General features: G+C 39.8%; 1 protein-coding gene across 4 annotated transcripts in view; it reads left to right on the top strand.

Moving 5' to 3' along the window:
* Window positions 1–19,387, top strand: part of LOC124614002 (glucose transporter type 1) — a 499,751-nt gene that overhangs the window by 266,162 nt on the left and 214,202 nt on the right. For all 4 annotated transcript variants that reach the window (XM_047142810.1, XM_047142809.1, XM_047142808.1 and 1 more), the window contains 3 exons: window positions 11,422–11,582; window positions 14,014–14,138; window positions 14,910–15,080. In XM_047142810.1, coding sequence (XP_046998766.1) covers window positions 11,422–11,582; window positions 14,014–14,138; window positions 14,910–15,080 — 457 coding nt within the window. The remainder of the gene's footprint in view (window positions 1–11,421; window positions 11,583–14,013; window positions 14,139–14,909; window positions 15,081–19,387) is intronic.

The following is a 19,387-nucleotide window of genomic DNA, read 5'->3' as shown; positions in this document are numbered from 1 at the left end:
GTTACGCATCAACAGGCAGAAGCAGCCATTGCAGCTTACTTCTGTAAAGCATACCAACTAAAGATTAGGACTGCTGCTAATCTACTCACACTGGCAATATTTTTTGGAATGACTGTTGTATTACTTTATGTATGTAAATTAGTAGAAACACAGGTACTTTGAAAAAGCCATTGCTTCTCATTTTACACTAATAAGCTGCTGTTTTAACCAATACTTCAAAGCACTTGCTTTACTCAGACTAGTACCAGCAGTCTATTTACTGGCAAAGCGAATATTTGTTTAATATATAAAGCAAAGTTTTGTAGAATATTCATTGCTGACTCCAAATATATTGACAAGTTGTAAAGGAGTAGCTAATGATGTGTTATTTTGCTTTGTGTTAGAATACTGAATATCCCTAGATATTCAATCTGTTGTCTACTGGTTTTTATACCAGAGTAAAAAACTTATTAACAAAATGCATTGTCTATATTGACATCAATTTTACTTCTAGTTGTGTGACTTTGAACTGAAGAGGTATATCAACCAACCTCACACAACTTCTTATTGCATGTTTCTGTAGAAAAACTACTTTTTAATCTTAGTTGTAGGGCTTCATTGTATTCAAGTTATCAGTATGAGGCAAACTGTATACAAATAATTGACTTCTTGAACTGCAGCCTGTTGTCTTTAATTGTGAGCCACTACACCTCCTGTAGTTGCATGACTCTGCTTAACACTTCAACTTGGCAACAAAATGACAGTCTGCAAGGGAATGACACTTTGTAATCTGTGTTCCCTGTATGTCCCCTTGGTTGCTTGGTTTGCTTGCCATTTCCCAAGGTTCTAACACACACTGATGCCAAGTAGAATGTCAGTGTTTCCTTTCCTGTTGGAGGAGGAGCATTTTGTCCTATGCTGTTCATATTGTTTTCTCCACTGGGTACTTTTGCGGCAATGCTCATAGGGCACTAAGGTAGGCAGAGCAGATGCTTTTACGAGACATTAGCTGCTCTGGTCCATTTGTACTATTTTGCAAAGTGCATCTTGAATACATGATTGAGACTGTCAACTGTCAGTGTATACCACATTGATGTCTATTTAAAATATTATGAAACAAGGGCTCAAACGTTAAATCAGGAATGCATTCAATCCTAAACTGTGTTAGATCTTGAACTATTCCGGGTCTCTTAAGAAGCCAAGGTGAAGATCTGCTCCATTCTTGGTGTAAAACTTTGAAATGAGCTACACGTATCTGTCAACAGCAGTCCTTCATGCAGCCACCTTGAGGCATCATTGGTCACAGTTGATTATGGATAAGCCATTTCATTGATGGGTGAGCAGTGGTATGATATGGCTACATTGGAGGTGTGGATATTGGTTTATAAGCTTTCCATACCATGAAAGTCCTTTCCTGATGGTATGTGGTATCTCACCAACCTCAGCACAGTGACTTGTAATTGTGCTGCTCCTAAAGGCCATGGTGGACAATCTACATTTCTCAAGATGAAAAGGAACAACAGGTGCTGACAAGAGCTCTGGGAATGTTTTCTGATAACTATAACTAGAACTACCTGAAGCCAAACCCACACAAAAGTTGGATCTGCATTTTCCACATGCAAATTAGACAGACGAAAAGAAAATTCAAAGTTATTTGGGAAGGCATTGAGCTGGAGTGTTGTTTTAACCCCAGTACTTTGAAGTTACCTTAGGCCAATCACTCGCTCACCGGCTCCACTACACTAATACCAAACATGAGGTGTCAGCCCGAAACATCATGATCCAGAAACTTGATAGTAATTAGGTTGCCCAATCCCAAGTGGTATGTACTTTTGCTATGGCACTCTGTTTCTCAACTGGTGAATGTGCCAGTCCAGTGTGGTATAAATCTGCCCATATGAAAGAAGTAGATGTAGCCCTCAATGAAAGTGCAAGGCCAATTACTGGATGCCTGAAACTGACTCCTGTTGATAAATTGTACTGCTTGGCAGGCATTGCTGCTCCTGATGGACACTGGGATGTAGCCACAAATGCCGAGAAGAAGAAAATTGTAGAAAGTGAGCTACACCCACTGGATGGACACACTCCACCAAGACCTAGGCTGAAGTATAGGAAGAACTTTTTACAGTCGATGTCTGCACTAAATACATCTGTCAAGGAATGCAAAGGAGAACTGTGGGCAGAGGTAAAGGCAGCTGAATGCTTGTCAGTTGGACACAACTTAGACTGGCATTGGCAAATCTAAGGACAACCTAGTAAAATAGGGATACTTAAGAGCTAACACTGTATGAATGTGGAGAAGTACAGACAATGAAACATTCTGTGTCACTGTTCACATTGTCCTGATTCATGCTACTAAGAGGAATTTTTCAAGAGACAAGAGCAAAGACTGTTACAGTTTATTTTTGTGTTTGTGCATATGTATGAATTCATTTTGTATGTATGAATTCATTTTGTTTCCTTAACACAAATTGTAAATTTATATGATCTTTCTTGTATACTTCTATCTTGAGTAAATAAATGAACCTGTAGAAAAGACATTTCCATGTAGAACAACACTTTGCGTTACATAATTCTCATGTTTTAAGCAGTCAGGCAGGGTGGCATCATCTCAGTATTTAAAATAACACAGGGAGAATGAGAACTGTATAAAGATAGGAATATGTCTGAGGAAAACCTCACTTGTGGAACTGTCAGAGGGACTTATGCCTCAAAGTAATATCATACCTGTTCCATTGTCAAAAACTATACCTGTTACATTATGCCTGTGCAGGAAAACCTTTAGTATGCCTACTTCTAGTTGGGTCAGGTAGCCCTAAGATCCTTCTTATGCAGCTGGTGAGAGCAATGCCACAGTAACTACTCCGGAATGTATCAAGAGGATAATTAAAATAACTTGTCTTATGGAGCTGTGAGAGCAGTGCTGCAGTAACTACTCTGAAATGTTTCAAGAGGATGACTAAAAAAACTTGTCTTTCATGATTCGGGGAAGTGTCCTGTCAGCCAGAGAAAATGGTGTGATTTTCTTTACTCCTTCCTTTAAGGTGCTGCAACATATTATAGTGTATTATGTCATGACCAGGTGATGGGTGTCACATGCTAAACACAATACTGAATCCAATTCCCATATCAGAAAGGGACAGTTGCATGCTCCATAGTTGGTGAAACTGAAGGCCTCAACTGCCTCTCCCAGCAGCCACTCTGTTGCATCAGAATAATGGATGTTGACTGGCAGTGTCTGTAATTCTGGCAAAATGTTCTGCCATTGTATGGACAGCGCCTTCCAGTTTGGTCTGAAGACAGTTTCACCTTGCAACTTGGCCAATAGCATTTGTTCTTTGTGAGAAGTATTTCAAATTACAGGAGACTTGGTGCGTACAAATCAGTGGAATTTTATACCATTCATCAAACTTGAATTGTCAAACATCCCTGAAGAGATGTAGGAGGGCATTGATACTAAGCCTGTAATACAGTTATAAATTTCTAAATATAAGTTCATGAATGGTAATGGTGCTGCGGTCGACACCACTGAATCCATAACAAATGCTGAGTAGGAATGTGTTGAGTGCAGCTAGATGGCAACCAACATAGTCTAAATTACAGAAAAAATAGCTTGTGTGAGAGTTAGCAATAAGTCCAAACTGACTTAAATAAGATAGTAGCAGTCTGATAAAAACTGAAACCAATCCCAATACAGTAACAGGATTGTTGTCATTTGTCTGTTTGGATGAAGCCTCTAGAAATGTGCCATCAACTTATGAACTGTCTGTGGCTTGTTGTGCTGCTAACTGTAAAGAGTGTAGAGGACTGGATGCTCCAACACTGAAATCATCTAGTCTTCCCATGGAGGGCATAACAGTTAAGTGGTTCAGCCCCCTCATTTCAGTTGTGGACTCATGTATCAATCTCATTGTCTGTCAAGAGCCCAGACATCTCCATTTCCTTACTGCTGTTACGCAAGGGTATAGAAAAACACATGTTCAGTTGCTTTTACGATGCAGTCCACAATGACTCAACAGGAATATTATAGTTTGAGGTCAGAGAAGATCTTACTTCATCCATGTACTCATTGCAGTTGAATGAACACACAGTGGTTTCATGAATCTGGTCAGTTGCCTTGCCTCAGTATGTGTATATGAGAATTTGGAGGTATTATTTTGTTGATAAAACCTTCACATAACCTGTGCAGTGCTTCACTGTTAGAAGAAGAAAGTCTGAATTTTGTGGTTCTCTTTGTTTCTCCATATGTAAACATGACTTGTGATGAGAATGTAGTAAAAGTAGGATAATCACACCACATTATTTGTTTGCATTTCAGGGTAGCAAGTTCTTATGTCGCACACACTGTTGAAGCCTCTGCTTTGCTTTCAGCTGTTCTACAAGAGGTTTGGGAGCAACAGCTCTGCAGTGAATGTTCAACTCATGCTGTTCACATCACACTGCTTCTCTTGACACTTTCCTCACCTTTAGTCCAGCAGCCACTTAAGTTACTAGGGTCTTTTTAGAGGTACTTAATTTCAGCCCCTACCATCCCCATATCCACCAGAAAGTTTATATGTTTTGCTTACAGCAAAAAACATCAGCATTCTATTACAGATAAACTGAAAATAAATTACTTGTATCAGGTTGTTCCTGATAAGTAGTCTACTAGTCCCTGTACATGTAAAAACTGTAGTGAGTGAGGTATTCAGAGACCGAGACACTGGATTCACTTTTGGGAGAAACAGGATTCAAATTCTCATCGGGCAGTCCAGATTCATGTTTTCCATCATTTCCTTAAATTAATTAATGTGAATGTTAAGGATGGTTCTATTGAAATGAATGTGGTTGATTTCCTTCCTCACTCTTGTGCTATCTGATCTCTAATTGCTTTGTCATCAGTAGAATGTTAAATCCTAAACTTCCTTATATTTTGTACAAATAGATAATCAATATGTAACAATGTACATACGAGGGCGGTTCAGAAAGTAACCTCCGATTGGTCACAGTGCGGGTTGTGGGGGGAGTAGCGACGCCATCTGTGCGTTCACGCACTCAACAGGTCAGTCGGCATCAAGCCGTGGTCGAGTGAACGTCGTACCTGCGCTAGTTTAGTTTTTGTGGCAGTTTGAAATGTGTGCTGCAATAGAAAACCCCGCCAAATGTGAAGTTCGTGTTGTCATAAGGTTTTTTACAGCCAAAGGATATTCTGCAGCAGCTATTCATCGTGAGCTTTGTGCCGTGTACAGACCAAGAGTTATGAGTGAAGGAATTGTCCGTGAATGGGTACGTTTATTTAAAAGTGGACGAGAAAACGTTCATGATGAAGAGAGGAGTGGTAGACCATCATTGGTGACTGATGAACTCGTTCAGACAGTTGATGCAAAAGTTCGTGAAAATCGACGTTTCTCAATGTCGGAGTTGTCTACTGGTTTTCCACAGATTTCTAAGACTCTCTTATATGAGATAGTGACAGCAAGATTGGGTTACCGTAAGTTCTGTGCACAATGGGTGCCCAAAATTCTTACCGACCACCACAAAACTCAAAGAATGGCCTCTGCATTAGACTTTCTGTCACGTTATGAGGACAAAGGAGAACCGTTGTTAAACAGAATCGTGACCGGTGACGAAACCTGGATTAAGTACGTGAACCCTGAGACAAAAGAACAATCAAAGATGTGGGCACATTCAAATTCGCCTACCAAACCAAGAAAAGCCTCGCAAGATTTTTCTGCCAGAAAACTGATGGCAACGGTGTTTTGGGATGCCAAAGGGGTGTTGTTGGTTGAATTCATGGAACGTGGTACGACCATTAATCAAGACGTGTACTGTGAAACAATAAAAAAGTTACGACGGGCTATACAGAACAAACGCCGTGGTATGCTGACTTCCGGTATCGTTTTTTTGCACGATAACGCCCGTCCTCACTCTGCTCGCAGAACAATGGCCCTTCTTGAGTCCTTCAAGTGGGACGTTATCAACCATCCACCTTACAGCCCAGACCTGGCGCCAAGTGATTATCACCTCTTCATGCATTTGAAGAAATGGCTTGGGTCACAGCGGTTTGATGACGACGAAGAGCTCAAAGATGCGGTCATCGGCTGGCTCCAGGCACAAGCGGGTGATTTTTATGCAGAAGGAATTTCAAAGCTTGTGAAGAGATACGATAAGTGCCTCAATCACTATGGAGACTATGTAGAAAAATAGTGCAAAGATGTAGTTGTAAGATGTATATATTAAAATATTTTTATTTAACTTGGTGTATTTTTTTAAATCAACCGGAGGTTACTTTCTGAACGGCCCTCGTATATTTCTATTTGTGGTTGTTATTCATTGGGCATATTCAGCATTATAATGTTTCCAGGAATATGGCCTATGGAACATTTAATTAAAAAATTTGTTGTCAACTGTGATGTCATTAAATATGGAGAAGTGACTCGGTTGAACAGGAATGGGAAAGGATTACAATCTGTATTTAACAATTTACCGAGTAAAAATGTAGTGAGAACATTTACTTCAAGGTTCTTTCTGCACTGATCAGCAAGAACATCATTCCCACCGACCTTTAATCAGTATAAACCTCTTCTAGTGATAGCAACATCACATGGTGAGGAGTGCCTGCTACACACACACACACACACACACACACACACACACACACACACACACACACCAGTAAGTATGATGTCCATGTGTAGAATGGGGAAAGCACATGATCTATTTGAGTTTGACCAAGGGGAGATAGTGATGATCCGGAGGGTCGGCATGAGCATTTTGAAAGCTGCATGACTTGTCAGGTGTTCGAAGAGTGCTGTTGTGAGTGTCTTCAACGTGTGGCAAAAGTAAACTAAACTCTGGCTGAGCAGGTCGTGGAGGCTAAATGGTACCGACCAACTGCAGTGTCATCCTCAGCCCACAGGTATCACTGGATGCGGGTATGGAAGGGCATGTAGTCAGCACACCTCTCTACCAGCCGTAGGACAGTTTAAGAGACCAGAGCTGCAACATCTCAATCAAGTAGCTCCTCAACTTGCCTCACAAGGTCTGAGTGAACCGTGCTTGCCAACAGCACTCAGCAGACTGGATGGTCACCCATCCACGTGCTAACCCAGCCCAACAGTGTTTAACTTTGGTGATCTGACGGGAACTGGTGTTACGACTGTTGGCAACATGTGACAAAACAAAGGTGAAACCATGTCCAGATGTTTTGGGTTTGTGCTGCAACTGGTCATTACAGATGTCGGACCTCGTAGGCTGGGCAGACTGATAAAACAGAACAGGCAGTGAACTGTTACTGACCTACCATCAGACTTTAATGCTGAGCAGAGCATGAGTGTGTCTGAACACACAGTGCACCAAACACTCTTAATGACGGACATCCACAGCTGACAACCCATGCATGTGGCAATGTTAACACTGTGACATTGGCAACTTTGACTGAAATGGGCAAGTGGCCATCCGCACTGTCATTGGTGCAGTGGTAGAGCATTGTACGATCTGATGAATACTGATACCTTCTTCATCATGCCAGTGGGAGGGTGCAAATCAATCGTCTTCCAGGGGAACAGCTCCTTGACACTTGTGCAGTGGGACAGAGACAATCTGCTGGTGGCTCCATTATGCCCTGGGGAACATTCACGTGGGTCCAGTCGAGCTTGTGCAAGGCACCATGAAGGCAAGGAGTATCTTGCAGTGGTTGCAGACCATATACACTCCTTCATAACGATCATGTTTCCCAACAGAAGTGGCATTTTTCAACAAGATTATGTTTCATTTTACAAGGCCAGGAGTATGATGGAATGGTTCGAGGAACACAGTAGTGAGTTCTAATTGTTGTGCTGGCCCCCCAACTCATCAGATTGGAACCCAATCGTCACGTCAGAGCTCATCCGACCCCTTCATAGAGTTTATGGAAATTAGGTGACTTGCGCATGTAGCAGCATACCAAGGCCTCTTTGCTTCCATGCCATGATGTGTTGCCACTGTTATCTGTGCCAAAGGTGGACATACTGTCTATAGGTAAGTGGTCATAATGTTCCGGATGATCAGTGTATAGTCAACTGCAGATAACCTCGGTTTTTATCACAAAGACCTCAATTATTCCTTTTATACATTCTACAGTCAAACTGTTCCTGAAATTGCGCTAGCTAACTTAAACACTAACAAAACTGTTGAAAAAAAAAATCAAAATTATGATCAAGATCAAACACCAATGTTTAAATAACTATCCTTCCATAAGAAGTTGCTGAGATATGCCTCTCTGGAAGCTCACACATTCATGTGGTACACTGACACACAGAGTTATAGAAAGAGGAACTTGCTTCATATGTGATTGTCATCATTGACATCAAAGATTAAAACCATTGGACTGATATAGTTGTATTTACTACTGTGCATTGAAGCTGTCCCCTCCTCTTTATTCTGTTTTTCATAATATTTGGAACTATTCTGCAGAGTTAGATTTCCTTTCGAATGTTATGTTGCAATTATCATCACATTGTGCCATAGAAATCTTAAATCTTTCAAGATTCATTTAAACATCATCTGATTTTATATGTTGAAATACATTTATTTGTTCCATTATATGTCCTTTTTATCACAATTTCCGCTGTTATTGGTTCTAATGCTTGAAATGACACCACTTTAGCTTTGCTTGTGGAAATCATCATGCCACATAGAGCAACAAATTGGCCCAGTTTATATTCTGCTGTCTAGATTTTTCTTGGAGAAATGCATGGTACAACTGTGCTGTCTTACAGTATAATTATAATATTTGAATAAATATATTGTAAGACAGCACAGTTGTACCATACATTTCTCAAAGTAAATCGAAGCGGTTTCAATTTCACTATTGCCTGTTAGGACCTGGAATGAGTGCAAAACCAGAACTCATAAAAATAATTCAGAAACTAAAATCCAGAAAGTCTATGGAGATGATGAAATGTCAAACTATCCAATAAAGCATGTGTATGAAGAAATAATTGAACTGCATTTGACTATATTAAACTGCTCATTCAGTTGAAGGAGTATTTGTGGAAAAATTAAAAATTGGCATATTAGCAGTAATATAAAGAAAATTAACAAGGATGACCAAAATAACTATAGACGAGTTTCTTTAATCTCTGATTTCTCGAAAATCTTAGAGAGACTTATGCATGGTAAGTTGATTATTTTGCTAGGAATACATATTATTCAGATTCTGGCACAAAATGGTTACCAAAAAGGAAAGTCTGCAGAAACCGCTATCTCAAGCTTAACAAAATCTTTTATAGATACATCAGACAACAGACACTCTGTATCTGCTATGCCTCTGGATCTGTCTAAAGCTTTTGGTACCATCACCTATAATAACTAAAAACTTGAATGTTGTGGCATAAAGGCCTTTGGACATGCAGTGCAATGGATAAAATAATACATGAGTAAGAGACTGCATAATACGACTACAGTATCTGGGTACAGATCTGAAATTACGGATATTAAATACAGTATACCTCAAGGATCTACTCTTGCTCCAGTTTTGTTCAATGTATTTATAAAGAATATTGAAGGCAGTGAGAAAGATTAAAAAATATTAGATGCTGGTGGTATAAATTAGTAAAAGCAGAATAAAATCTGGACACAATGGAAAGAATATCATTTGTTTCAGAGAATGACACAGTGCAGTGACTCATATGGAATGACTTAATTATAAATCTAAAAAAAAAGATAGTTTGTGGTGTTAATGGATAGAGAAAGGGAAAGAGAAAAGGAGGGATATATATAAAATAAAATAAATACCCCAGAAATATTTCTGGGAATTATATTTGACAATAAGCTCCAATGTAGACAACATATAGTCAATGCCTGTGGTAAATGACGTTCTGTAATATTTATTAGTATATAGCTTGCACATTATGCTAACAAAAAAACTTCTACGTGCAGTCTATTGTGCTTTTTTGAATTATACTTAAAGTATGAAATTACTATTTGGGGAAACTCCAGCAGCAATAATAAAAAATGATTTTTGTATCAAAAAAGCCATTGGGGACCATTCTGAATATAAAAAACAGACTGACTCATGCAGAGCAGCATTCTACATTCCAAACATACTGACATTTCCAACCTTCTACATAAACAGGACAATAATTTCTTTAATCAAAAGCAGTACATTACATGGAAAAAATTGCAGATGTTCGTTCATGTTGAGATGATCTGTTTGCCTGTAGTTAGATATTACTCTCTGGTTTGATGAATCTTGAAGTCTCATTTAGTGCTTTACTGAAAAGATACATTTGAAACTGCTGCTATACAGGATAGTGACAAATGATGTAGAGCAAACAAGGAATGAATTATAGAAGTAGTTCAGATAATTCTAAATATGTTTTCCGAAAGGTGGGAATGTCTGCTGTCAAATATTAGTAACAATACCTCCTCTGCTGCTTATTAGCTCACAATGTTCTTTCCATTATACAGTGTTGTTGTCACTTTAATTAAATGTCGCTTTTAATTACTCAGGCTTCCAGTAAAACCAATCACATCATTATAATTGTGAATATAAATATAAACAACTGACTATAAGTTTAAAAGAGACTGTGCATAAATAAAAATTTTACATATTCCTGTACAGATTACCTATATGTGTGCATCTGTATTAGCCGTAGAATGGAAAGCGAAAAGAAAAGTTATTCTTGAGAATAGGAAACTCAACAGGTGATTAAATTCTGACTGGCTATGTCCCGATGTGACATAAGAAATAAAGGCCAACTGAGGAGTATACCACACAGACTACATCTGTTGAAAAAGGTCCTTGATACTTAGGATACAACTGATAAAGCATTTCATTCGGTGGTATTATTTAAAGGAAAAAGAACTTTTTAGTATGACGGATTATATACATCTAAATAATGAAGAATTTTTTTGTTAAGTGTGTGTGTGTGTGTGTGTGTGTGTGTGTGTGTGTGTGTGTGTGTGTGTGTGTGTGAGAGAGAGAGAGAGAGAGAGAGAGAGAGAGAGAGAGAGAGAGTGTATTTTTTATATATATTTGCCTTTGTATGTATGTTATGTAGTCACCCGAATTAAAAAGTATGTAAAACGCCTTAGGCCTAAACATTGAGAGAGAAATGTAAGCAACTGTGCTATCATTGTTGCCTTTATTTGATGTTTTAAATTGCAATTAGATTAAGTTGATTTATTCTGTATTATAGTTGCAGACTCTGTACAGAATGTTACCAAATGGGACCAAATAAGTCAATCAATCGAGCTAGTCATTGGCAAACAATATAGTCGTAAACTTTATATTCTTAATAATTTATTGTTTTGAATCAACTTTTATCGCTCTAGTGTCACGGTATTTTAGTGATTAGAATGGTCTAAGGATGGGATTTCAAGAATTTTTCTCCTTTATGTGATTTTGGAAAATAATACAGCATTGTCTCAAGTTGTACCCAAACACTCAAGTAATACATACTTTCTTTTTCTTTTCAGAATATTGAAAATTTTATGAAGGATGTGTACAAAGATAGATATGGTGAAGATATGAAAGAAGAAACTGTGAAATTCTTCTACTCCATCGCTGTATCAATTTTTGCCATTGGAGGCATGTTTGGTGGTTTTAGTGGGGGTATGATAGCAAACAGGTTTGGCAGGTGAGCCAGCTAATTGTCACACATCTATCATCTCTCTCACCTTCAGTAATGGCCCACAGATATTTTGTATCGTGTATTTACTTTTATCAAACTATAAAGTAAACTGGAGAAAAGAACTTTTACTTGAAGTAACTATTAACTCGTGTTGATGCAAAACAATGGGGACTTCCAATTAACTACATAGAAGTTTTTGGAAGTGCGCAAAATGTTTGTTGTTCATAACTACTGCAGTGTCCTCAATGATCACTTGTTAAACTGCATTTTTGTCCTATTACTTTACCTCGTTCATAATACTGAATATTTTATATAAATCAGATAATGGAAAATGGAAGGTTCAGGATCAAAGAACAATAACATGATAGACTGCTACTCATAATATAGAGGAGGTGTTGAGTTCCAGTCGGGCACAATGAAAAGATTGCTAAACATTTAAGATTTCAGACAAAAAATTGAAAAGATCGCGCGCGCGCACACACGGCTACTATGTGCAGCTAGTGAAGCCTGAAAGCTAAAACCTAACTGCACCTGTGTCTGACTTGGTGGCAATCTAGGATGGGTAGTGGAGGCTAGGAGGTGGTGTGGGGCAGAGAGTGGGAGGGACAGCAGGGTAGGGGTGGGAGAATGTTGTACTGCTTGTGAGAGCATGGAAGTACATAGTTGGGAAGCTGGGCTTGTGAGGCAGAGGGAAGAGGAGAGACATGGAGAAGGAGAAAAGACTCTAGGTGCGTTGGTAGAATAATAAAAGCATTCGTGTTGTTCTGGAGTGGGAGCAGGGAATGGGTTAGATAGGGTGAGGACAGGGATTAGCAAAGGGTGAGGCCAGGTGGGTTATGGGAACATATGATACATTACAGGGAGAGTCCCCCACTTGCACAATTCAGAAAAGCTGGTGTTGGTAGGAAGGAGCCAGATGGTGTAGGCTGTGAAGCAGTCACTGAAGTGAAGCACATTGTGTGATGAAGCATGTTCAGCAGCTAGACTGTCCAGCTCTCTCTTGGCCATAGTTTGGCAGTGGCCATTCTTGTGGACAGCCAGCATGTTAGTTGCCATGCATATCTAGACAGCAGCACAGTGATTGCATCATATCATGGATAACATGGCTGCTTTCTTAGGTAGCCCTACCTTTGATGTTATAGGAGATGTCTGTGACCAGATTGGAATACGTGGTGCAGTGGACGGATATATGGGACAGGTCTTGCATCTAAATCGTACATTCTTCCACTACCAACAACTCCAGTCCTGTTACTGGCATCTTCTATCCCATCAAAGGTAGGGCTACCTTTGAAAAAAGTAGTACAATCTGCAAACTAAGCTGCAGCCACTGTGCTGCTTTCTGTGTGGGCCAAAAAATTAGAAAGCTATGTATCTGTATGAATGCCCAATGCCAAACTATGGCCAAGAGAGAGCTTGAAAACCCAGTTGCTGAACATGCTGCCCAACATGATGTGCCTCACTTCAGTAACTGCTTTGCAGCCTGCACATCTGGATCCTCCTGCAGCATTTCTGAATTATTGTGCAGGTGGGGACTCTCCCTGCAGTAGGTCCTATGTTCATGTAACCCCCCTGGTGTCAACCTTAACTAGCCCCTTTCCTCTCCCTACCTGTCCCCCTTCCCTTCCCTGTCCTCACTCCAACCCTACACCTGTCTTCTATTATTCCATTAATGCACCTGCAGTCTTCTCCCCCCCCCCCCCCCCCCCCACTCCTCTCTCTCTCTCTCTCTACCCCCCCTCACTCCTCTCTCTCTCTCTCTCTCTCTCTCTCTCTACCCCCCCTCTCCTAAGCCTCCCCTCCCCCTCACCTGTACCCAGCCTTACAATTCTGCACCTCCCCACCAAGTCTCTGCATGTTCCCACAAGGCTGACATTATTTTTTCCCCGGCCTACCTTGCTGTCCCTCCCCTTCCCTGTACCATGCCACCTCCTTACCGCCAACACCCATGCCAGATTGCTCCTCCCGTCAGACACAGTTGCAGTCCACAGGTCTATCACAGTGGTTTAGAGAGAGAGAGAGAGAGAGAGAGAGAGAGAGAGAGTGCACTATTTTGGAGGGAGGACTTTTTTGTCTGAAAGCTTAAATGTTTAGCAGTCGTGTCATTGTGCCTATCTGCAACACTGTCTCTGATCCACTGTTCAGTCAGGTTGTTGATCAGTTACTCAATGGGAAATTAAATACAGTAACAGTGAGATATGGAAAACATTCACATAACACTTTTTTTTTACTTTGTCGCACAAAATAGAATGGATTTATCAAGATTATAAGCACTGAGGTTCACCAGTGACATAGTAAAGGGTAACATGCAGCTCATTGTAGAGAGTTTTTCTTATGTAGTTCTTGTAAAACTTGAGAGGACTAAATTGACTGGGCCTGTAAGTTAAATATTTATAGCAGGACATTTGAAGGTGCAAGTACTCACCCCCTTACGTTGCAGGAAAGGTGGTTTGCTCCTCAATAATGTCCTGGGAATAGGTGGAGCCTGCCTCATGGGTTTCACTAAGATAGCCCACTCATACGAGGTGCTGTTCCTTGGCCGGTTCATCATTGGAGTCAACTGCGGTGAGTTGCTGGAGGTCCGCAGTCACTTGTGCATGCGAGACAACTCTGGCACGACACCAACACTATGCATGGAAACTAGCAAATGATGTTGATGCATGTTCTATATGTTATGTGCTGAGATTGTGGAATTGTTTGCTTCTCAATCTTCTCATTCTGTTACTTAACTAACCCACATTTCCTTCTGTGTATCATTACATATGATATACATAACCTTCCAGCTGACGCTTCACATTCTGTTGAAAGAACTCTTCATTGAACTTGTGCATACTAACTGAATGTTACTCAGTCAACTTCTAATACATCCAAAACCCAATCATGATATTTTTCCTGTTTTTATTCAGCTCTATGGCTGTGCTGGTAATGTTGAGAGATGCATTTATCTTGCCTTCCAAAAACATTTTTAGTCTCATTCATCAATAACATCACATTCTATTTGTTAAATCAAAGCACATGTAACATCGTAGATACATTTGACCTACTAACCAAAGAATTAATTCCCTGTAAGCAAAGCAGTTAAAATACTGCTGACAGAATGACTGCTTCATCCTAACACTGCAGTAGTTTTGGCGAGCTGCTTCTTAACTGTATTCAGACTAATACTGCGAAAATCACATCTCACTTTCTCAATGATTTTTTACTTTTTGCCACTGTACATTACAATCCCTTGTTTCCTGTAATTTGTTTGTAGCGCATTGTAGTGATTGTGTAATCAAACCAATAATCTCTAACAATTACTACTATTTTCTTATTATTTGGCTTTTATGACTTTAGGTCTGAACACATCACTGGTGCCGATGTACATCTCTGAGATAGCACCTCTGAACCTTCGTGGAGGGCTAGGTACAGTTAACCAGCTTGCTGTCACGGTTGGTCTCCTACTCTCGCAAGTTCTTGGAATAGAGCAGATTCTGGGAACTGATGATGGGTGGCCTGTGCTGCTGGGTATGTGCTTAGTCTTATTATGTGTAACATAATTATTTTTTGTGGAATTTGATTTTAACAAAATCTTTAAGAAACAGTTCTATCAATTTTCTGCTATCATCAATAAAATCCCCTAGTGTAAATTTAATATTCACTGATCTCACCTGGTTAATTAGCTGTCAAAAAAACTCAGCATTTCGGTATAGCCATTTGTCAACATCATGAATATCTGAGGGCGCATGAATTGAAAAATCTAAATCTACATCCAAATACATACTCCACAAGCCACCATGTGGTTTATGGAGGTTGGTGTCTTATACAACTACTAGTCATTTTCCTTCCAGTTCCACTCACATATAGAGTGAGGGGAAAATGACTGTATGACTGTCCATTTGCCTCCTTGTGAGCCCTGATTTCTCTTACCTTGTCTTTGCAGTCCTTAAACAAAATTTACATTGGTGGCACTAGACTCATTCTGGAGCCAGTTGGAAATGCCTATTGTCTAAATTATCTTGATAGAGTTTTGCAAAAAGAATTTAGTCTTTCCTTCAGGGATTCCTGTTTAAGTTCCAGAAATGTGTCCGTAACACTCCTGTACTGATTGAATCTTCTGGTAACAAACCTAGCAGCATGCTTCTGAATTGCATCAGTGCCCTTCATTGCGACCTGATGGGGATCCCAAACACTTGAACAGTACTCTAGAATGGGTCACATAAGTGTTCTATACACAGACTCCTTTACAGATGAGCTACATTTTCCAAAAAATCTCCCAATAAGCCAAAATTGACCATCCATCTTCACTAGTAATGTCCTTACATGCTCTTTCCATTTCATATCACTTTTCAGTGTCGTGACTGGGTATTAAACTGATATGGCATTGTCAAACAGCACTCCACTAATTCTGTATTTGAATACTACAGGATTGTTCTTCCTACTGATCTGCATTATCTTACATTTTTCTCTATTTAGAGCAACCTGCCATTCAGCACACCAAATAAAAATTCTGTCAGTCATCCTTTATCCCTTTACAATAGCTAATATAAAAATGAAAATAATCAATTCTTGAAAACAGAATTGTATAGATAAAAAAAAATTTACTCATAAAGTGGCAGCAGAAAAAACACACTTAAAGGTTCTCAAAATGTGTAAGCTTTCAGAGCCAGTGGCTCCTCCTCCTGGCAGAAGGGTTGAAGGGGAAGGAAGAGGGGTGAGGTAAAAAGACTGGTGAGGTTTGGGAAAAGGGGTGGAGTACAGAGAAGTCATCCAGAAACCTGGGTCAGGGGAGAAAAAAATTCGGAAATTTGTGGTAAGGTCTTAGGGGACCAAACTGCTGAGGTCGTCAGTCCCTCAGCTTCCACACTACTTAATCTAACTGAATCTAACTTATGCTAAGGACAACACACACATCCATGCCCAAGTGAGGACTGGAACCTCCGATGGGGGCAGCTGTGTAAACCATTACAAGGCGCCCTAGACCGCACAGCTACCCCGCACAGTATCAGGGGAGACTTACTAGTTGGGATGAGAAGGAAAGACTGATTCTTTGGGACTGCACTGGTTGAGATTTGAAAACCTGGAAGATATGATAATAAGCAAGACAGAGATCATTGACAAATCATGATGCAAGAGTTAATAAGAGCAGAATGCTAAGTGAACTATATGTGTTAGATGTGGGAAGTGGAGAAAAATAGACAGGGCAGAAAATAAAAGTATAGAAAACTAAAAGCGAATGAAGGAAAAAAATAGTTACTGAGAATAAATGCTGAGGCTGAAGAAACTGAAGAAAATTACTAATGTAAAATAAGGCCAGGGGGTGGCAAGAACCAAGGACATGTCGTAATGGCAGTTCTCACATGCAGAGTTCAGAGAAACTGGTGTCTGGAGGAAGAATACAAATGTCACATTTGGTGAAACAGGTGCTGAGGTCATAAGTCGTGCTGTAGAGCATGATCTGCAACAGGATATTGTGTGTTGCCAGTATACACCCTCTGTCTATTCCCATTTGTCCTAACTGATAATTTGGTGGGAGTCATATTGATGTAGAAGGCTGAACAGTGTTTACACAACAGCTGGTACATGCCCTGTATCATTTCACAGATGACACTCTTTGATAGCAAATGTTCTGCCAGTTTCAGGGCTGGTATACATCGTGGCAGGAGGGTGCGCAAGACAAGTCATACATTAGGGACAGGGGGGCCATAGTGTAGGGAAATGGGTGCAGAAGGACCTTAGGGTTTGATCAAGATGTTACGGAGATTGGGGAGGAGGGACAAAAAGCTGTGCTAGGTGTGGCAAGTAAAATGTTGGACAAAATGGACCTGATTTTATGAAGTCGTAGTCTTGTTGAAGTAGCGTATTGATATTAATAAGCTACTTTGACAAAGCTTTGACTTCCTTCCAATCTCTTCAACATCCTGGACAGACACTATGAGCCTTCTGCATCCATTTCCGTATCCTGTGGCTCCTACTGCTGTGACCATTCCCACTGTAAGATTTGGTTCCCTCCTTCCACCACCTATACCAGCCCTGTAACTGGTAAAACATCTACTATCTAAGGGAGAGCCACCTGTGAAACAACACACATCATGTACCAGCTGTTCTGTAAGCACTGTTCAACCTTCTATATAGGTGTGACTAGTGCAAAGTTAATAATTAGGATGAAGAGACATCGACAGATGGTGTTGTATACTGGAAACACATAATATACTTTTTCAGAGCAGACTCTAACACATGACAAGCATGTCCTCAGAGGCCATTTCACCACATGTGTCAACTGGATTCTTCCCCCAGACACCACTGCCTCAGAACTCCACAGGTGGGATCTGACTGACATGTTCTTGGTTCTCGCCATCCATTTGCCTTAATTTACATTTATTATTTTCTTCATTTTCTTCAGTCTCAGCATTTCTTCTCCGTAATTACCCTTTTCTTCATTCCCTTTTAGTTTCCTATGTATTATATCTTCTCACCTGTCAGTTTTCCTCCACCCCTACCTCTACCATATTTAATGCACTTAGCTTTCGCTCTTAACAACTCTTGCACCATGCTACTTTTGTCAGTAATCTCTGTCTTGCTTACTATCCTATCTTCTGTCCTTAAGCTCTCAGGTTTTCAAAATCGTCTAGTACAATCCTCAACAATCAGTCTTTCTCCTTGTCCTGTCCAGTAAGTCTTCCCTGATGCAGGGTACTGGGTGACTTTCCCAAAATCTCCGCATTTCCTAAACCTCACCTGACCTTTCCTTCATCTCACTTCCTTCCCTTTCAAGCCTTCTGCCAGAATAAGAAGCTACTGGCTCCAAAAGCTTCCACACTTTTTTAACCTTTACATGTGTTTCCTCCTCCTACTCACTTGGTGAGTAGATTTTTTAACCTATCCAATTATATTATACTTATTATGGTGACACTTTCCAGTATCTGGGAACCTATTCCATGTGCTCAGACCTATGTTAACAATTTGCAGTGGCAACTGTGTAGAACTTGTTCCTTAAATTATAAATATTCCAACACAGGGAGCAGAAAATGTTGGAGGATAAAACAAAATTCTTCCTTGAGATGTGGTTCCGAGTGTTTGACAGGCACAGTGAAGATTGAAACAGTTGCTTGCTGAACTTTGTTAATAAAAGAGTGTAAATAATTGGGCTTTCGCTAATCTACTGAATAGTATGTGTGTCAGGGCTCAAATTACATAACACAGAAATTCATAAAGGGGGGGGGAGAGAAAGAGAGAGAGAGAATACCTCATTAGCTACTCCTACAATTTATTGGAATACTTTAATTCAAGCATGTAAATTCCATTCAACTGTAATATTAGAAGTAGATATATCATGACTTTGCCAATATATGGATAGCTGATAGTGGTCTGCGTGAAATTAGATAAATGCTTTGTTCCAAGTATTAGATTAAAGCAGTGCGTGAGTAGTGTAGGAGGAAGAGCAGTGTTTTTCCTCTTTATTAAAGCAGCCGTTTTCTTTCCCCATACAATAAAAAAAATAATATAAAAGTTGTTACCATAACTTATCAGTTCGAGTAATTAGTGTTAGTCATTTGTTGTTGTTATACTTTATAACAGTGGGTGGCAATGGTTGCTACTGCCTGTTAATGTATTACATAACTTGATACATTTCCTGAAGGGTCTCCTCCATGATGGAATTTGTGGAATACAGTGTGTGAGTGAGTGAATTAATGAACAGAAAGTGTGGAAACAAAGAATTAGTATGTGTGTTAATGAAACACAGTTGATCCACCTTCAGCTGTTAGATAACGTACTGTTCCCCTTAATGCAGATAAAATTCAAGGACAAACTGTAGATTTAGTTGAGAAAATTTG

This window comes from Schistocerca americana, chromosome 4, assembly GCF_021461395.2.
Source record: "Schistocerca americana isolate TAMUIC-IGC-003095 chromosome 4, iqSchAmer2.1, whole genome shotgun sequence".
In the NCBI taxonomy this organism is placed as follows: Eukaryota; Metazoa; Arthropoda; class Insecta; order Orthoptera; family Acrididae; genus Schistocerca; species Schistocerca americana.
Note: the sequence above shows the minus strand (reverse complement) of the source record. Positions and strands in the feature narration are given on the sequence as shown.